Source organism: Salvelinus sp. IW2-2015, linkage group LG2 (assembly GCF_002910315.2).
Source record: "Salvelinus sp. IW2-2015 linkage group LG2, ASM291031v2, whole genome shotgun sequence".
Taxonomy (NCBI): Eukaryota; Metazoa; Chordata; class Actinopteri; order Salmoniformes; family Salmonidae; genus Salvelinus; species Salvelinus sp. IW2-2015.
This window is the reverse complement of record NC_036839.1, coordinates 11,550,367-11,570,366: the sequence shown is the minus strand read 5'-3', so window position 1 is coordinate 11,570,366 and position 20,000 is coordinate 11,550,367. Positions and strand designations below refer to the sequence as shown.

The window sequence follows — 20,000 nt, the reverse complement described above, 5'->3', positions numbered from 1 at the left end:
CAGCAGCCAGCCAGACACCATCTCACTCCCTCCAGGACCTCCCAAACACTGTGGACAGTGATAAGTAGTAGGAGAGTCAGGAACATCTCTTCTATTCCCAATAGGGTACAACAAGATATTACCATCACACATATTTCACAATTGTGGGATGTGTATTGCATCAAAAAACAAAATGTTAGTGATATCGGTCACTACAGTGCCTTCAGAAAGTTCACACTCTTTGACTTTTCCACATTTTGTTGTGTTACAGCCTGAATTTAAAATGGATTCAATTGTTCTTTTGTCAAGGACTCACACAATACCCATAATGTCAAAGTGAATTGTGTTTATTTTGATTTTTTGCCATTAATTAAAAATGAAAAGCTGAAATGTCTCCAGTCAGTAAGATTTCAACCCCTTTGTTATGCAAGCCTAAATTGTTTATGCTGGTGAATGAGGACCCAAAGCGACGGTAATAGAAACAGAGTCTTTATCCAGTCTTCAAAACAACTAATTCTCCTGGATATTATTAAAGGTAAATCCAAAACAGGAAACTGAAATCCTCTCGTCAGTAGAGAGGACGATGGAGACGCGACCACAGACTGCAGGTGCTTCAGGAAGGCACAGGCCGTAGCTGACAGAGACACCTGTCACACGCAGCATCTGAAGAAGGCCAAAACACGACAGGGCGGAACAAGGACACAGAACAGCAAAAACAAGAATCCGACAAGACAGAAGCGGAAAACAGAGGGAGAAATAGGGACTCTAATCAGAGGGCAAAATAGGGGACAGTGTGAAAGAGTAAATGAGGTCGTTAGGAGAATGAGAAAACAGCTGGGAGCAGGAACGGAACGATAGAGAGAGAGAGCGGGAGAGAGGAGGAGGGAGAGAGAGGGATAGAAAGAGGGAAAGAACCTAATAAGACCAGCAGAGGGAAGCACAGGAGACAAGACATGAATGATCAAAGACAAAACATGACAGTACCCCCCCACTCACCGAGCGCCTCCTGGCGCACTCGAGGAGGGAACCCTGGCGGCAACGAAGGAAATCATCAATCAAACGACGGTCCAGCACGTCCCGAGAAGAACCCAACTCCTCTCCTCAGGACCGTAACCTCCCAATCCACTAAGTACTGGTGACCACGTCCCCGAGAAGCATGTCCATGATCTTCCGTACCTTGTAAATAAGGTGCGCCCTCGCAAGGACGGGGGGGGAGGGAAGACGAACGGAGAGCGCGAGAAAAGGCTTGACACAGGAGACATGGAAGACAGGGTGGACGCGACGAAGATGTCGCGGAAAGAGCAGTCGCACAGCGACAGGTTGACGACCTGAGAGACACGGAACGGAACAATGAACCGCGGGAGTCAACTTGCGAGAAGCTGTGTGTAAGGGGAAGGTTACATTACATTTTTACATTTACATTTAAGTCATTTAGCAGACGCTCTTATCCAGAGCGACTTACAAATTGCTGCATTCACTTATGATATCCAGTGGACAACCACTTTACAATAGTGCATCTAACTCTTTTAAGGGGGGGGGTTAGAAGGATTCTTTATCCATATCTAGGTATTCCTTAAAGAGGTGGCGTTTCAGGTGTCTTCGATTTTCGATTTCAGGTGTTACGAGTGGAAAGCCACACTTCCTGACCGCGACAATACCTAGGACTCTTTAATCTACGTTTATTGGCGCTCTCACAGTCTGCGCCCTGTAACGGCAAAGTGGCAGACCTGACCCTCCTCCAGGTGCGCTCACAACGTTGGACAAAAGCCTGAGCGGAGGGAACGCTGGACTCGGCGAGCTGGGACGAGAACAGAGGAGGCTGGTAACCAAGACTACTCTGAAACGGAGATTAAGCCCGGTAGCAGACGAAGGAAGCGAGTTGTGAGCGTACTCAGCCCAGGGGGGCTGTTCTGCCCAAGACGCAGGTTTCGAAACGAAAGGCTGCGTAATATGCGACCAATCGACTGATTGGCCCTTTCTGCTTGACCGTTAGGACTGGGGATGAAAACCGGAAGAGAGATGACGGAAGCACCAATCAAACGACAGAACTCCCTCCAAAACTGTGACGTGAATGCGGACCTCTGTCTGAAACGGCGTCTAACGGGAGGCCATAAATTCTGACACATTCTAATGATGATTTGTGCCGTCTCCTTAGCGGAAGGAAGCTTAGCGAGGGGAATGAAATGTGCCGCCTTAGAGAACCTATCCGATAAACGTAAGAATCACAGTCTTCCCGCAGACGAAGGCAGACGGTAATAAAGTCTAAGGCGTGTTGAGACCATGGTCGAGAAGGAATGGGAAGCGGTCTGAGACGACCGGCAGGAGGAGATTACCTGACTTGCGTCGCGCGCAGTTCGAACAAGCAGCCACGAAACGGCGCGTGTCCGCCTCCTAGTAGGCCACCAAAACCGCTGCGCGAATAGAACAAGCGTACCCCGAACCCGGGGTGGCCAGCTAACTTGGCAGAATGAGCCACTGAAGAACAGCCAGACGAGTAGAGACAGGAACGAACAGAAGGTTACTAGGACAAGCGCGCGGCGACGCAGTGTGAGTGAGTGCTTGCTTTACCTGTCTCTCAATTCCCCAGACAGTCAACCGACAACACGCCCTTCAGGGAGAATCCCCTCGGCGGGTCGGTTAGAAACCACGAAAGAACTAAAGAGACGAGATTAGGACATCAGGCTTGGTGTTCTTATTTCCCGGGCGATAGGAAAATCACGAACTCGAAACGAGCGAAAAACAACGCCCAACGAGCTTGACTGCATTAAGTCGTTTGGCAGAACGGATGTACTCAAGGTTCTTATGGTCAGCCAAACGACAAAAGGGCGGTCGCCCCCTCCAACCACTGTCGCCATTCGCCTATGGCTAGCGGATGCGGAGCAGTTCGCGGTTACCCACATCATAGTTGCGTTTCCGTGGCGACAGGCGTGAGAAAAGTAAGCGCAAGGATGGACCTTATCGTCAGAATGGAAGCGCTGGGACAGAATGGCTCCCACGCCCACCTCTGAAGCGTAACCTCTACAATGAATTGTTTAGTTGACGTCAGGAGTAACAAAGGATAGGGCGGAGTGTAAAACGCATCTTGAGGAGATCAAAAGCTCCCTGGGCGGAAACGGACCACTTAAAGCAGTCTTGACAGAAGTCAGAGCTGTGAGAGGCACGCCACTTGACGAAATTACGAATGAAACGCCGATAGAAATTAGCGAACCGAGAAAGCGCTGCAACTCGACACGTGACTTAGGACGGGCCAATCGCTGACAGCCTGGACCTTAGCGGAATCCATCTGAATGCCTTCAGCGAAATAACAGAACCGAGAAATGTGACAGAGGAGACATGAAAGGCGCACTTCTCAGCCTTCACGTAGAGACAATTCTCTAAAAGGCGCGTGGAGTACACGATCGAACGTGCTGAACACTGCATTCGAGTTAGGCGGTGAAAAAAATAGGATATCGTCAAGGTAAACGAAAACAAGATGTTCAGCATGTCTCTCAGTACATCATTAACTAATGCCTGAAAGACAGCTGGAGCATTAGCGAGACCGAACGCAGAACCCGGTATTCAAAATGCCCTAACGGAGTGTTAACGCCGTTTTCCACCGTCCCCTCTCTGATGCGTACGAGATGGTAAGCGTTACGAAGTTCCAACTTAGTAAGCACTGGCTCCCTGCAGAATCTCGAAGGCTGACGACATAAGGGGAAGCGGATAACGATTCTTAACCGTTATCGTCATTCAGCCCTCAGATAATCCACGCAGGGGCGCAGAGTACGTCCTTCTTCTTAACAAAGAAAACCCGCTCCGGCGGAGAGGAAGAAGGCACTACGGTACCGGCGTCGAGAGAAACAGACAGATAATCCTCGGAGCCTTACGCTTCGGGAGCCGACAGAGGTATAGTCTACCCCGAGGGGAGTGGTCCCACGGAGAAGAGATCAATACAACAATCATACGAGCGGTGAGGAGGAAGAGAGTTGGCTCTGGACGACTGAAGACCGTGCGTAGATCATTGATATTCCTCCGGCATCCTGTCAAATCACCAGGTTCCTCTGAGTAGAGGGGACAGAAGAAACAGGGGGATAGCAGACATTAACACTTCACATGACAAGAAACGGTTCAGGATGGATAGAATTACTAGACCAATTAATAGAAGGATTATGACTACTAGCCAGGGGATGACCCAAAACAACAGGTGTAAAGGTGAACGAAAATCAAAAGGAAATGGTCTCACTGTGTTACCAATACTGTGAGGTTAAAGGTAGTGTCTCACATCTGATCTGGGAGAAAGACTACCATCTAGGCGAAATGGCGTGGGCTTCCCTAACTGTTCTGAGAGGATTCGTTTCCGAGCCATGCTTCGTCCATAAAACACCCTCAGCCCCAGAGTCATCAAAGCACTGCAGAAGACAGCCGAACCGGTCCAGCGAGTGGACCGACAAGGTAGTAGATTCTGATGGAGAGACTTGAGTAGTAGCGCTCACCAAGTAGCCCTACGCTTACTGATGAGCTCCTGGCTTTTACTGGACATGACATGACAAATGTCCAGCAGCAACGCAATAAGGCAAAGGCGGTTGTTTGATTCTCCGTTCCTCTCCTTAGTCGAGATGCGAATACTCCCAGCTGCATGGGCTCAGTCTCTGAGCCGGTGGAGGAGATGGTTGAGAATGCGGAGATGGGAAGCACCGTTAACGCAGTGCTCTTCCACGAGGCTCGTACGGAAAGATCTATCCGTCCCTACGTGCGGATGGCGAGTGCAATCAAAGAGTCCACGCTGGAAGGAACCTCCCGGGAGAGAATCTCATCCTTATTACCTCAGCGTGAAGTCCCTCCAGAAAACGAAGCGAGCACCGGCTCGTTCCAGTCACTGGAGGCAGCAAGAAGTGCGAAACTCTATAAGAGTATCCGTTATGGATCGATCAGCTTGACTTGGGAAGCCAGAGCCCTGGGAAGCCTCCTTCCAAACTGAACGATCAAAAACCCCGTATCATTCCTCTGTTAATGTTCTGATAATCGTTAGAACTCCAGCCCTGCCTCCCAGATAGCTGTGCCCCACTCGAGCCCCGACCAGTAAGGAGTGATATGCGTAAGCGATCCGAGCTCTCTCACATTGAGTACGCTGTTTGGGCTGTGGATAGAGAACACAATATACACTGCTGGTGAGAAAGACGGACACTCAGTGGGCTGCCCAGAGTACATGGTGGGTTATTAACCCTAGGTTCCGGAGACTCGGAAGACAGGAAGTAGCTGGTGGCACGAGACGAAGACTCTGAAACTGTCCAGAGAGATCGGAGACCTGAGCGGCCAGGGTCTCCAACGGCATGACGAGCAGCAAACATTCTGCTCGTGTCTGCGCGAGCATTCTGCCCTGGACTCGACGGCAGTGTTGAGAGAAATCCATAAGTCGCTGGTCCATCTTGGTCGCGATTCTTCTGTTATGCTGGTGAATGAGGACCCCAAAAGCGACGTAATAGAAACAGAGTCTTTATCTCAGTCTAAAACAAACAATAATTCTCCTGGATATTATTAAAGGTAAATCCAAAACAGGAAACTGAAATCCTCTCGTCATAGAGAGGAACGACTGGAGACGCGACCACAGACTGCAGGTCGCTTCGGAGGCACACGGCCGTAGCTGACAGAGACACCTGCTCACACGCAGATCTGAAGAAGGCAAAACACGACAGGCGGAACAAGGACACAAGAACAGCAAACATCAAACACACAATCCACAAGGACAGAAGCGGAAAACAGAGGGAGAAAATAGGATCTAATCAGAGGGCAAATAAGTGGGACAGGTGAGAAAGAGTAAAATGAGGTCGTAGGAGAATGAGGAAACAGCTGGGAGCAGAGAACGGAACGATAGAGAGAAGAGCGGGAGAGGAGAGAGGGAGGATGAGAGAGAGGGATAGAAAGAGGGAAAGAACCTAATAGACCAGCAGAGGGAAGCACAGGGACAAGACATGATGATCAAAGACAAAACATGACATAATAAGTTCAGGAGTTAGAAAAATGTGCTCTAACATGTCACCCCTTAATAAGTGCAAATAATTGTGTTTAATAATATAATTTTTTAATGACTACCTCATCTCTGTATCCCACACATACAATTATCTGTAAGGTCCTTCAGTCGAGCAGTGACTTTCAAACACAGATTCAACCACAAAGACCAGGGAGGTTTTCCAATGTCCAAACTGGGAAGGATTACCAATGTTTTCCAAGAAGGGCACCTATTGGTTGATGGGTAATAAAAAATAWAAATAAATAAAAAAGCTYACATTGAATATCCCTTTGAGCATGGTAAAGTTATTAATTACACTTTGGATGGTGTATCAATACACCCAGTCACTACAAAGATACAAGGATCCTTCCTAACATGAGGCCAATGCTGACTTTAAAACAGTTACAGAGTTTAATGGCTGTGATAGGAGAAAACTGGGGATGGATCAACAGCATTGTAGTTACTCCACAATACTAACCTAATTGACAGAGTGAAAAGGATGCATGTACAAATTATTGACTCAGGGGTGTGAATACAAATGTATTTCATTTTCAGTACATTTGCAAAAATGTCTTTACATGTTTTCACTTTTTTTTTWATGGGGTATTGTGTGTAGAATTTTGAATTCAGGCTATAACACAACAAAATGTGTTATAAGTCAAGGGGTTTGAATACTTTCTGAAGGCACTGTGCATTGCTGACATTGCATTACATAAACCAATGGTGGTGTGCCGCYTCTTCGACTGCACAGTCGGGAATACAATTGCTGAATCATGTGATGCGGTTAGCTGATATGTTAAACACTTATCGTAGCATCATGACACCTGGCACGTATCTGCAATGTGGTCAGTCTMGCCAATTGACTCCTCCCTAGCTCTGCCCCCTGTAGGTCACATGATGMAGAGGTGATTGACAAACAGGGTTTCCCTGGCCTCTCTTATGTTTGCAGCAGGGGCTGTGGCCTGGCATTAGAGATTAGACTCCCCATGTAGATGCTAGTAGGTTAGACAACAATCATGTAAAACTATGAAAAGTGTGTTAAGGTTTTGTGCGGGCATGTGCCCTCACTCAGCATATGAAGGACCATATGAAATCAAAGTAAGGCTCATTTCAAACTATTTTGCAGCTAAATGGTGTCTCTTGAGCTAGAAGACACTGTATTGTTGGAATGGGAGTAGCCAGCAAATCCGATGCCTTACGCTTGCTTACAGCAGCACTACAGGGTCGGACAGGCCATTTGCTTAAATTAAGACGCTGGCGCGAGATATGGCTTGGAAAATATACATCAATCCAGGGATGGGAYATGTGTTGTACACCGTATTCTCCCATTATCCCAACTGTTAGTGATGTTACCTTTGATACTGGAGCTTCAAGGCATGAGTCGAAATCACTACTTCGAAGCAGTYTGCCGATGCCTGTATCACTTTATCAGAAGCACGTGATCAATGACGTCCGAAGCTTRGTTTCGTCCAACATCCACCTGATTTGTTTTGGTAGAAGACAAAAAGTCTATCTATAATAATTTGGCTGTTCTAAATGATTTGGACCAGCAGCTGCCACTAGTGTACACTGTGTTGATCAAAGCCTTGAGTAATGAACCTCTTTTTGACCCAATTGACTGGAAAACCTCAATGCCTCAGGAAGCTTATTTTCCCCATCACTACCGACTGTTACACAGAGAAGATTGAACGACTGGTTTTTAAGTGCCTGTCATTCAATCTTCTCAGTGTAACAGTTGAGATAATGAGACAATTRGGAGTACAACGCATTTCTCATCCCTCGATTGAGGTAAGTCTTCCGAGCCATATCTCACGCCAGCTCCTCTGTCTTAATTTAAACAGTCTGTCTGACCCTGTAGTGCAGCTGAAAGCAAGCATAAGGTGTTGAATCAGCTGGCTAGTGTGGGAGTTAAGCTGGGCCACGTTCAGTAGTCAAATGTTCCAGATAGATATTAAATAAATAGGGCCGACATGATTCCTTATTCTACATATCAAAAAGACATGGTTGTTCTACCTCATATTTCTATCTGAACGTTCCACAACATTGTACTCTGTTGAACATGACCCTGATGGGCGTTCTGTTGTGAAGCTGTCTCTGGTCGTGCCTGTTTGTTGTCTTATCTTTTGGATGGAAGATCTCGCTTTGACCCTCCCCGTGGTCCCTGGTGAAAAGTATCGCACTAAATAGGGAATATGTTGCCATTTGGGATGCAGCCAGAAAGGGAGGCCTGACCAGGCTTTTGTCACACAGTCCACCCACATGCCATGCTTTGCCCCAGTGCTAAATGTCACTCTGCCACACACAACAGACAGACAGGGCTCTAGAATGAAGTGACATGGCCTAGTTGGGCTGGTGATGAATGGGTTTGATGTGAGGGAAGTTTATGGAACAGCCTTGTGTGTGTGTGTGTGTGTGTGTTTGTTAGTTTGTGTATGTCCTTTCTGGGCTTCTTCTCGTGTGTTTTTCCATGAACTCTTGCCTTGTTTTTATCTCTGGAACACAACACAATTTCTACTCTCCTCTGTTGTTTGCAGGTCTTCCTGACAGTTAGGACTGCTTTCTTTCTCTTGGAGGTTGTCTCAACTAAAGAACAATATTATTTCATTCAGTCTTGAGTTGGGAGTGTTGTCTTGTTGCTCTTCTTGGAAGGCTTTCTTCTTGGAAGGCTCAGTGCTGGAGCMCCCTTATAGTTTATTGCAAGTCCGATAAGCTATATTTCGATGTTGCTCATGCTGTTATGAATAGGTAGGGGAAGGCTGGATAGTACAAATCACAGTTCATAACGCCAAACCTGAACTAATTTGAGCGGCTAAGTATCACTGACTGACTGTCATGAGTTTTTTTTTCTCTCTCTGTTGTTATATCACAAGCCGAGCCATGTCAATTCTTCCACAGACTTGGTTTTGAGGTCTTTCCAAGCCCTTCCAATGCCTTCGTCTGATCCAAGCTGAAAGTTTGCCACTCTGCACAGACACATGCAGACTCCTGTCTCGCACCCACTGCTATGGCCCAGTGGCTGTGGCTTCCACTGAGGGAGGATTTGTTTTTTCACACTGCATGGAGCTGGAAGAGCTTGTCTGCGATCCAAATGGCACCCTATTCCCTATAGTGCACTACTTTTGTATAGAGCCCTATGGGATTCCCTATGGGCCCTGGTAAAAAGTAGCGCAGTACATAGGGAATAGGCTGACATTTGGGACGCACACCTAGGCTGCATCCTGGGCTTGTCTTGCTGCCGTCTGTTTCCAACTTGTATTTTTCAGCGGTGTCTACTTTCCCCTGTAGATCCACCCAACCCATGGCTCCATGGAGTATTATAGASTATTAAGTCCAACAACAACACTCTTTTTGTACATTTTTGGCTTGTAGATTAATACATGATGAAAACAGTTTTCTAAATTATAACTATTTTGGGTGTACAACAGGGGCGTGCGTATTCACAAGGAACAAAATGGAAGCAAATGGGCCGAAACTGGGAGGGATTACCTGAACTTGTCCTATAGGAAAGGCTGTTTTTTGTTTTCCTTTGCAAAACATTTTACTACGGTATGCACTTATGAATACGACRCATAGTTCACAAGGGTGTTTGGTCTCTGTCCCTCATGCTGCACATCTCATGGATGTGTTGCTGTGCTCTGCTCATTCACTAAGGCAAGGCTGTGTGCCTCTCTCCATTAATAAAAGTTGACTCCTCCACCCCTGTCTCACCATATAATGAAGCTATTCTCCCATCGCCACCGCTGCATCCATAAGTCACAAGACGCCTCATGCTCCTCCGATGGGAGAGGAGGGTTCTCTCTCTTTCGTAATCGCTCTATTTCCTCACTCATACGCTCTCTCTCTCCATCTTCCCTCTCTCGCTCTTTCTCTTTTCTTTCTCTCTACTTTCTGTCTCTCCTCTCTCCCTCTCCCTCCATCTGAAGGCAAGAGTCAGCTTTGGGCCAAGTTGGGTTAGCTGTGCCACACCCTCCCTCCCTCCCTCCTTCCCTCAAGCAAGCACACACATTCCCTAATACACATACTGTCAGAGTGTAGATCATCACAGCAGCTTGGGGTATCCAGTGTTCCACAGGCTTACTATGAGTAGTAGAGACGGGTCATAATAACAAACACTACTGTACAGCCTGCGTGCCTGCCTGTCTGGCTCAACCAATCAGAAGGCAGAGCTACTTGAACTGAGCTTAACTCACAGCAGCGCAGAGAGAGAGTGRGAGCAGAGCAAGAGACACCATGCCAAAGTGGATGAGCTTTAAACTTTTCAAGGAGAGCAGTCGCGTAAGTAATAGACCCTAGCTTCTCTACCGAAGTACCTTGGATCTTTTAAAGACCTTTGACGTTTAGAGAAGGTTTTGTGTAGGCTACGGGTCGTTTGTCATTTTCAAAGGAGTCCTGCCAGATGTTGTCAGGCACTTGTCTGCTGTGCAATTTTAAATCATACCAAATGAATTAGTTGAATCTATTGATTTAATGTTTAGCTTGATCTTGATCTTTAAGATTGTAATTCTACTGTCTGAATCACACGAGAGTCCAAACTGTATATTACAGGTATGTATAGCTTCTCCACATATTCACCATAATAGAGAAAATGTAGATCTCGCCACATAGGCATATCATTCATGGGAATCATATTGGAGTCACATGAAATGTGTTAATGTGGCTAAAATCAGATGGCTGTAATGTTATGCCGGAGCACTGAGAAGAAGCACATTGCTGTGTTGAAAGGGAGTTCCCTCCCTCATGTCCCAGTAGTAGAGCAGATTAATGGTTAAACTGTGAGGGCTGGCTGGGCCAGTCGACAAAGGAAGCAGGCTATTAAAACTGCCTCAATGAGACAGTACTTACTGACTCACTGTGCAGTTCTGAACATAGAATTATGGATATTGGCAGCCTAGCAACATGACAAAAAAAAACATCCATCTTGGTCAGGAAAAGTTAAATTCTAGAAATGGATCAAAATGTTGAATTATAGGATATGTTTGGCTCTGGCTAAAGACATGGTTGCAGTAGATTAACCCTATAGTGGCTTGTCTTGTCTACTGTTTTACAGAGTGTATGTGCAGACCTYGGTTCAAATACTTWAAAAAATWATTTCAAATACTGTATCTGTGCTTGATTAAGCTTGCCTGTTGCAATGGAACCGATCGAAAAGTTCCTAGTGTAAACCCTGCACACCTGGCACTCCAGGCAGGCTAAAGCAAACGCTCCAGATTTCAAATAGCATTTTAACCCAGGTCTGTGTTCATATAGTCTGACTAAGAGAATGAGGATTGAGGCTGTGTTGAGATGAGTATGCAGCAGACGGGTATGTCTTTATGACTGAAACACAAGGAAGGCTCGGCTGGCATTKAAAATTAGGTCATACTATGGCCCGCGAGTGATTTTATTTGGCCCCCCAAGTTTACTGAGCAAAAATTGACTGTAAAACAGGGATAAGTATCTAGATTCAGCCGCAYGCCATTGTTTGATTTATTTATTTATTGTATTTTTTACCCCGTTTTCGTGATATCAAATTGGTAGTTACAGTCTTATCCCATCGCTGCAACTTCCATACGGACTCGGGAGAGGCGAAGGTCGAGAGCCATGCGTRGTCTGAAAAACACGACCCTGCCAAGCTGCTTGACACACTGCTCGCTTAACCCGGAAGCCAGCCGCACCAATGTGTCGGAGGAAACACCGTCTAACTGGCGACCATGTCAGCGTGCATGCCCCCCGGCCTGCCACAGGAGTCGCTAGAGCGCGATGGGACAAGGACATCCCTGCCGGCCAAACCCTCCACTAACTCGGCCAATTGGGGCCAATTGTGCGCCCCCTCATGGGTCTCCCGGACGCTGCCGGCTGCGACACAGCCCGGGATCGAACCAGGATCTGTAGTGACGCCACTAGCAATGCTATGCAGTGCCTTAGACCGCTGCGCCACTCGGGAAGCCCCACCGCATGCCGATTTTTGACGGCGTGGATGGTCGGGGGACCAGAACAACTAAGCCCAAAAAGAGATTGTATTTTAAAATAACAATAATTTCATGCCTTGAAAATAACAATCACAAATGTCTATATTTTGTGGGAATACTTGGGAACAGTAAACTGGGTGATTTGACAGTATTTTTATAACTTCCCAGAATGCACCAGGCGGCCCATTGATTACTCATGGGCAACGTACACAATGGSCGTTAATAATATTCCAATGGAGTTTCCCCATCTTCTCAAAAGTATCTCTTGTTGAATCAACAAATCACACCGCATATTTTACTTTCTGATTTGATCCTATGGGTTCACTCGCAATGGCCGCCAGTCCACCCATTATGCCATCATTGACTTAAATGCGTACGCCCGTTCTATTCTATTTCTTCAATTCCATGACCGTCACAGCCCTACTCAACGCTACTAAAAAAGTCTTGTTCACTCCAGCAGTGCTGAGTATCGCATTTACCCCCCCCCAAATGTATATTCTTTCAACTCTAATTGTCTTAAGTTCCAATTCAGTTAAGTTTGAATATATTTAGTCTGTCAATTGTACATCATTTGTAGGCTTATGTGTTACATTTGTTCTTCATGGACTCCCAGCCTTGCTTCTGAATCATAATAAAAATGTATCAAAACACCCACGAGGAAAAGCAATCTCCATCACACAGACTGTGGCCGGTGGCCATCCTAACCAGGGTTMTATTCATGAGGCAACAAATGGAAGAAAATGGAATAGGGAAGGACTACCTGAACTTGTCCYATACGAAACCCTTRGTTGCAAAACGTTTTGTGGTGGTGTGTCCTAATGAATACGACCCTGAGTGAGCATTATTTGACGTGTGTACCTTGGGAGAGGCTCGACCTCATCTCTGGCTGTCCTGGAGATCTCTTAGCAYCGGGCCCTGTCTCCAACCCTGGTGGAGGTGACCTGAGACCTGATACCGTGCAGATGGRGTCGAGGGGAGATGAGGGGCTGCGTCCCAAATGGCATCCTATTCCCTACACAGAGGGGCTCTGGTCAAAAGTAGTGCGCTATATAGGGAATAGGGTGCCATTTGGGACAATGGSCGAGATGAGACGACGCCGGCCACATCTGCTGCTTGCTGCAGCTTAGACCCAACAGCTGCTGACATTTCATGGACAAAACTGTGCTGGGGGACAGAGGGCTCATGTCATGTCAGCTCCATTGTATRGTAAAGCCTCCATCCYTGTCCCAAATGACACCCTATTCAGTGCACTACTTTTAACCAGTTCCCTTAGGAAATAGGGTGCTATTTGCATTCAGAAGACCTTGATTTACTTAACTTTTAGTACTCATTGTCAAAACGTTGCACATGGAACATGGAGATGTTCAGTATTGCTGTTATGATTATTAATTGTGAATGTTTGCACTGATTCTTATCATACTACTGAGAAGTTGCTTGGCTTGCAATGACCTCCCTTTGAACAATATTGCAGAATAGTCACTGGCACAGTAGTTGATTATCACAGCTTGACTTGCGGAGTGTTTARCATTCATTCAGCTAATTAACAAATGAAAAATGGACGTCACTCGCATTGCTGTGATCATTTGGTGGGTTATAATTATTTATCTGTTTCTCCTCTGTCTTCACCCAAACGCCTATGCCTAGGTGACATAATTCAAAACGTTGCAGCTCCTTTTAATATTAAGGCCCTATGATGACGAAACGTTAGTCTTGGATAGGTTCCGCCACAGCCCTGGAAACTCAGACACTTTACAATTTCCTGTTCCCCTTAGTCGGCACGGCTCTGACATCCACGCTATTCAGACCCAGACTGGGTTCTCTCTCTCACACACACTCACTCACGCACTCACTGTTTCTCTTACTCACGCACTCTCTCACTCTCTCACTCTCTTACTCTCTCACTCACTCACTCACTCACTCACTCACTCACTCACTCACTCACTCACTCACTCACTCACTCACTCACTCACTCACTCACTCACTCACTCACTGACTGTCTCCCTCTGCATCTCAACACACTGAGCCAAATGTTGTCCTCAGTGGGTTATTTATGGAGATTTGAAGACATTTGAAGAGTGTATTTATGCTTTTGACTTGGGTCTCAATGTTTTGGGCTTTTCCAAATGGGGTAATGTCTCAAACAAAAGTTGGTTTTATTTGCCATAAAATTAAGTGGAGTTTAAATATAATGCTTTAACACCTACTCCGTGGACCCGTCTCAAATGGCACCCTAATTCCCAATGTAGTGCACTAGTTTTGACCAGAGCTGTATGGGCCCTGGTCAAAAGTAGTGCATGAAATAGGGAATATGGTGCCATGTGGGACTCAGCCCTTGTTTTTTGTGACTCTTGAAAACAGAGGGCACACCCTTATTGTTTTGGAAGATTCGTCACTGACACCCACACGATTCTACCACAGTGTGTTATCCCTGGCTCATAACACGTCGCTATTTTTCCAGGTGGCTTTGCTGGAGAGGTTAAAATAGGAACTTTTTAGACCCAATTAAGGGATCTTATTGTTGCATGCCATCATGAAATGTTTGTTTTTATTTAGTCTCTTTTACAATGGCCATGAAACAGTCTCCCTCAAGGTGTTTCACATGAATCTGGCCTTGTGTCCTTCAATGTATGCATACTGTGATCCCCCTTAACTGTCCAGCTCCAATCATATTTTATTACGGTCACGACGATAATTAGGCTGAGTTACTGTTAGTTGTTATTCTACTAATTGGACAGAATTAATCATGTGGAGGTCTGTTGTGCTGCTCGCCAGTATGAAACCAACTGATGGTACAAAGCCCACCACAAAACAATTATGGGATGTATTAACAAACAAGTATTTATCACTATAGTAACGAGGGATACTTCTGCAGGCTGTTTGTTTTTGTAGAATTTTCAGTGTAAGACACCACTTAATGAGAGGTCAGTTCACTGATGTTGGCTTTGGAACACAGGGAGGTTGTTGTTTGATTTAGGAGAGAGGGTGAAAGACAGATCCTGCAGCTAGCTGTCTCCTATAAAATACGTTGAGAGAATCTTATAGGCATTATTCACATGTTGTGAAACACTGATCTTGGGTCAGTTCGTATTTCCCCCACTAATGGTTAAGGTTAGGCTTGGGGGAGAGGACGTTGATCCTAGATCTGTACCCAGGGGAAACTTCAGGCTGGATCCTGTAAGGACAGACACTGAGGTGGTGCTGTGGCCTGCATGGCCTGCCTGCCTGCTGAGAGTAAACATACATGACATCATGCTGGAGTATTAAGTGAAATACAGGTAGACAGGAAGAGGAGAGGCCCAGGCTGTCTGAGCCCCACTTGCACTCATGGATTTTACAGCTGGGACCAGATGGCCAACCATGCTCCTCGCAGAGTTACCTCTGACCAGATGGCCAACCATGTACATTGCAGAGTTACCTCTGACCAGATGGCCAACCATGTACTTTGCAGCGTTACCTCTGACCAGATGGTCAAGCGTGCACCTCGCAGAGTTACCTCTGCTCTCAGGGCCAATGGGGCAGGGGTAAAGTAGGCCGGTCAGGTACAGCGTCCCGGTAAAACGTGAGCCTATCACAGTAATTAAAACAAAATGCAAAGAAAACTATAGGCAATTGCACCATTGTTTAACATTAGCCTGCTGCAGGTCAGCTGRATGAAAATGACCGAATTGACTTGACACTCCAAATTGCATTGTGGTTCAACCAGAACACAAACATTTTGCCAAGTCGGATGTAAGTGGCCGAGAACAAGATGCGCGCGTACAGCAGTGGACACATCAATTCAGGCTACAAGTGTAGTGGGCCTAATGAGAATCGGCGAAAGAGTTTAGGTTTCTGTAACCGATGTCTCTTTCCATTCATCAAATTGCGGGTGCACAGTGCACTGTTTGAATGCTGTAATTATTTTGTGACTGGACGAACAGGCGCGGGTAGCCAATAGGAGCGCTTTTTGAAGTGATTGTTTGACAATCAGATGAAAACATCAAGACTGGTTGTGTTTATGCCACGTTAAAATGTAATACATGATCAAAGTTCCACGGCAAATCTTTACTGGGCCGACAGAGATCATATAAAATGAATAGGGATTCTATATCTATATATATGAGACCCATAAAAAATGTAGTAGGTCTCGTAGCGGTAAGAAATAAAATCTACTTTCACCCCTGGGGAGTAGGGTGAAGTTTCCCCTAGATGTTGATCTTTGGTCAGTTTTGCATTTCCCAACTAATGGTTAAGGTTAGAAACTGATCCTAGATCTCTACCTATGGTCAACTTTAACCCAGAGCTTTCTGTTGACTCTGTGAACTTTGTCCCATTATGCACTGGGTGTGAACTGTTATGATGGTAGCGTTCGGACATGACTCATGCCTCTTATCAATGCTGTGGGCATATTAGTCAGCCTGTTGAGCTGAGAGGAGTGTATTAGATTCTGCAGTCAGGCAGATATACCATTGAACWCTGTGGGCCGGTTTCCCGGACACAAATTAAGCTTCTTCCTGGACTCTAAAACCCTATGTCAATAAAGAATTTCCATTGAGCATGGCAATGTTAATTTTTTTTTTATAGACAATGTAATAGACTTAAGTGTTTTGCCCTTGAAAACAGTCTTTGTTTGCCATGTCCATGTAACTTAACTGGGGCTTACAGTGACAATTCTAATAATAGCTAGCTCTTTAATGAAGCACGTGTTTTGGCTCAGTGATCCTCAGTGGTCAGAAATGGGAATATGGAAATGGGGGGGGGGGACAATGTAGCGAGTGATGCATAGCCTGATGATGCTTCCAGAAAGCTGTGGGTGGTCTGTCTTGATATACAGTGAGTTCCGAAAGTATTGGGACATTTACACATTTTTATTGRTTTGGCTCTGTACTCCAGCACTTTGTATTTGAAATGATACGAGTGCAGACTGTCAGCTGTAGTTTGAAGATATTTTCATCCATATCAGGTGAACCGTTTAGAAATTACAGCACTTTTTGTACATAGTCCCCCCCCCCCTCCCATTTTAGGGGACCAAAAGTATTGGGACAAATTCACTTGGGTATGAAAGTAGTAAAAAGTTTAGTATTTGGTCTATCTTTCTCATTCACATTATTCACGATTATCCATAATAATGGTAGTATCCACATTAATGTAGAAGAGTCTAGAATCTATTTTTATTTACATTAAAAGTGACTTCAAAATAACACTATTTTCCATTCATTTATTTTGGSCACAAAATAATCTGAAACACTACCAAAACGAACAGAATATGCATCCAACAAGTTTGTCGAGTCACAAGTTTGATGTAGTCATTGTGTGCTATGAATATGGMACCAGAGTAGAGCGTCTGAGCAGAGTAGAGCGTCTGAGCAGATGAGGAAGTGTTGAGTTGACTGTAAGTGACAGCCTGAGGATTGATCCTATCCTATTTTCATTTCCCAAGGTGCAAGGTGGGAGATTTACTGACTTCCAATTGGCTCCTAGCTTGATGATGATTGTGAAACCAGAGATAATCTTCCTCAGCCAGAGAACATTAATAATCATAGAGGACTAGGGATTTCCTCATAACTGGGAGCCTGCAGTCATTTATGACTCTCATCGATCAAACTGGTATAGTGCTACAACCGTTTCCTCATGTAGAGTTCCCATAGTGTGCGTCCCAAATGGCACCCTATTCCCTATATAGTGCACTACTTTTGACCCAGACCTCTATGGGCCCTGGTCAAACGGGGTCGCTATTTTTGAGACTCAGCCATAATCACCAGACGACTATGAGATATAGTCTATATGCGTCCGTTTATTACCACACTTCACTAACATAGTCATATAATACCATCCAGTTGAGTCATTTAGTTGGTGTAAATATGAGCAGGTTGAATCTTGCCTTGAAGGCTGATCTGAGCGATTTCCACTAGATGTGCCAGCTGCAAAGTAAAAAATGACTATATTGTAAACATTTATGAAAACAAAAATGTGCTTTTTGGTCTTAATTTAAGGTTAGGTTTAGGCATTAGGGTTAGATTTAAAGTCTGATTTTAAGACTTTGTGGCTGTGCCAGCTAGTGATCACTCTGCAGAGCTGCCTCCAGAACAAGATTTGTGACTAACACGGCTAACCTGCTAAATATGACGGCATGACTTCTCTTTCTAGAAACTAAGCTGATCTCTGATACTGATAATGAGTTCACGATGAGGTCAACTGTGTTGAACTGATACACTCTCCTACATATTTATTTGGACAGAGAAGCTAAAATATTTAATTTGGCGCTATACTCCAMCATTTTGGATTTGAGATCAAATGTTTTATGAYGTGACAGTACAGAATGTCACRTTTTATTTGAGGTTATTATTATACTTAACTGTTTTACCGTTTTATCGTAGAAATGAAATCACTTTATGTATCTAGTCCCCCCACTTAAAGGTATAKGTATTTGGACAAATTCACTTAGTGTATATTGTCAAAGGTTTAGTATTTGGTCCCATATTTCTAATATTAAATGACTACATCAAGCTTGTGACTCTACAAATTTGTTGGATGCATTTTCAATTTGTTTTGGTTGTGTTTCTGCTATGTTGTGCCCAATATAAATGAATGGTAAATAATGTATTGTATCATTTTGGAGTCACTTTTATTGTAAATAAGAATAGAATATGTTTCTGAACACTTCATTATAGTGGATGCTACCATGATTGCGGATAATCATTAATGAATTGTGAATAATGAGGAGTTAYAAAGTTATAGGATTAAATATCATACCCATACAAAATGCTGTTGTTGGTAATGGTGAGAGGTTAACTGTTGGGGGAGCATGATCTTTGTGCATCTAACTTTTTCACTCATCATTGTGATGATTATCATAAGCTGTCCCACATGGCACCCTATTCCCTGGAAAGCTTACAGCTCAGGTTCCAGTGTAGGTCAAGCAGGTAGCCTAGTGTTTAAAGTGTTGGGCCAGTAACCGAAAGGTTGCTGGATCGGATCCCCGAGCTGACAAGGTGACAAAGGAAAATCTGTCGTTCTGCCCCTGAACAAGGCAGTTAAACCACTGTTCCCCGGTAGGCCGTCATTGTAAATAAGAATTAGTTCTTAACTGACTTMCCTAGTTAAATAAAAATTGTAAAAAGCCCTGTGTGGTTATGACAGTGAAGTGTATTCAGATATTAGTTTAATGGAGTGCTATGGGCATATGGATAAAAACAAGCTGAGCTGTGAGCTCTTTCCTTTTCTCTACCATGATAATAGTATTATTTGTGCGAAAGACCCGCCTTGTTTTAAAGACTATATAACTCACTGTTCTCTCTCTCTCTCTCTCTCTCTCAGCTCTCCGGGGGCTGTGAGTTGACGGTGGTGCTGCAGGACTTCACAGCAGGTTGTTCCAGCGAGCTCAGCCTCCAGACGGGTCAGACGGTGGAGTTGCTGGAGAGGCCCAGTGACCGCCCCGGCTGGTGTCTGGTCCGAACCACCGACCGTAGCCCCCCTCAGGAGGGCCTGGTGCCCAGCTCGGCCCTCTGTATCTCCCACTCCCGCAGCAGCGTGGAGATGGAGTGCTTCTTCCCCACAGGGAAAGGTAAGGGCATCAACCATTTTACTGTTGAATAAAGGACAGATATACTAGTAGATCTTTATAGAATGAAGGTGATATTTGGTCAACAAAAACAAGAAGGACCAATGGACTGTTTGTAAAAGTACAATGCGTTTAATGTGATGGCATGTTCAATAGAACGAAATCTTACGATTGTCTTGGTCCTCCTTGTTTAAAAAAAAAAGTGTTACTGTTGTTTTATTTGGCAGCATGGTAATGTCACTTCTTTGTATCTCTCATTCAATGTCAGAGCTGTGGAAAGATTTGATATGAATATACCCGCAGCAAATGTTTACCGTTGTTTCACCTGCTACAGGCACTGCAGGATTTTTCCGAACTTGGAAGCATTTTGTTTCCAGACAACTCACATGTCTTAGTCCTACCTGTAGAGGGAGGTGTTGGTTGTCACTAGGATTCGAGGCAGGTTGGTCATTTGACAGCTAGGGGAACATTTTGCCCCTGAAGAACACTTGACATTTTACCTCGGTACAATATCCGTCTCCACTTACATCACAGGTTTTAGGTATAA

General features: G+C 45.0%; 1 protein-coding gene across 1 annotated transcript in view; it reads left to right on the top strand.

The window, feature by feature from the left end:
* The window catches only part of LOC111974350 (kalirin-like), a 334,940-nt gene that overhangs the window by 228,756 nt on the left and 86,184 nt on the right, over positions 1 to 20,000 (top strand). The window contains 3 exon segments of the mRNA XM_070447056.1: positions 1 to 64; position 105; positions 19,210 to 19,456. The exon segment at positions 1 to 64 is cut by the window's left edge and continues 35 nt beyond it. Coding sequence (XP_070303157.1) covers positions 1 to 64; position 105; positions 19,210 to 19,456 — 312 coding nt within the window.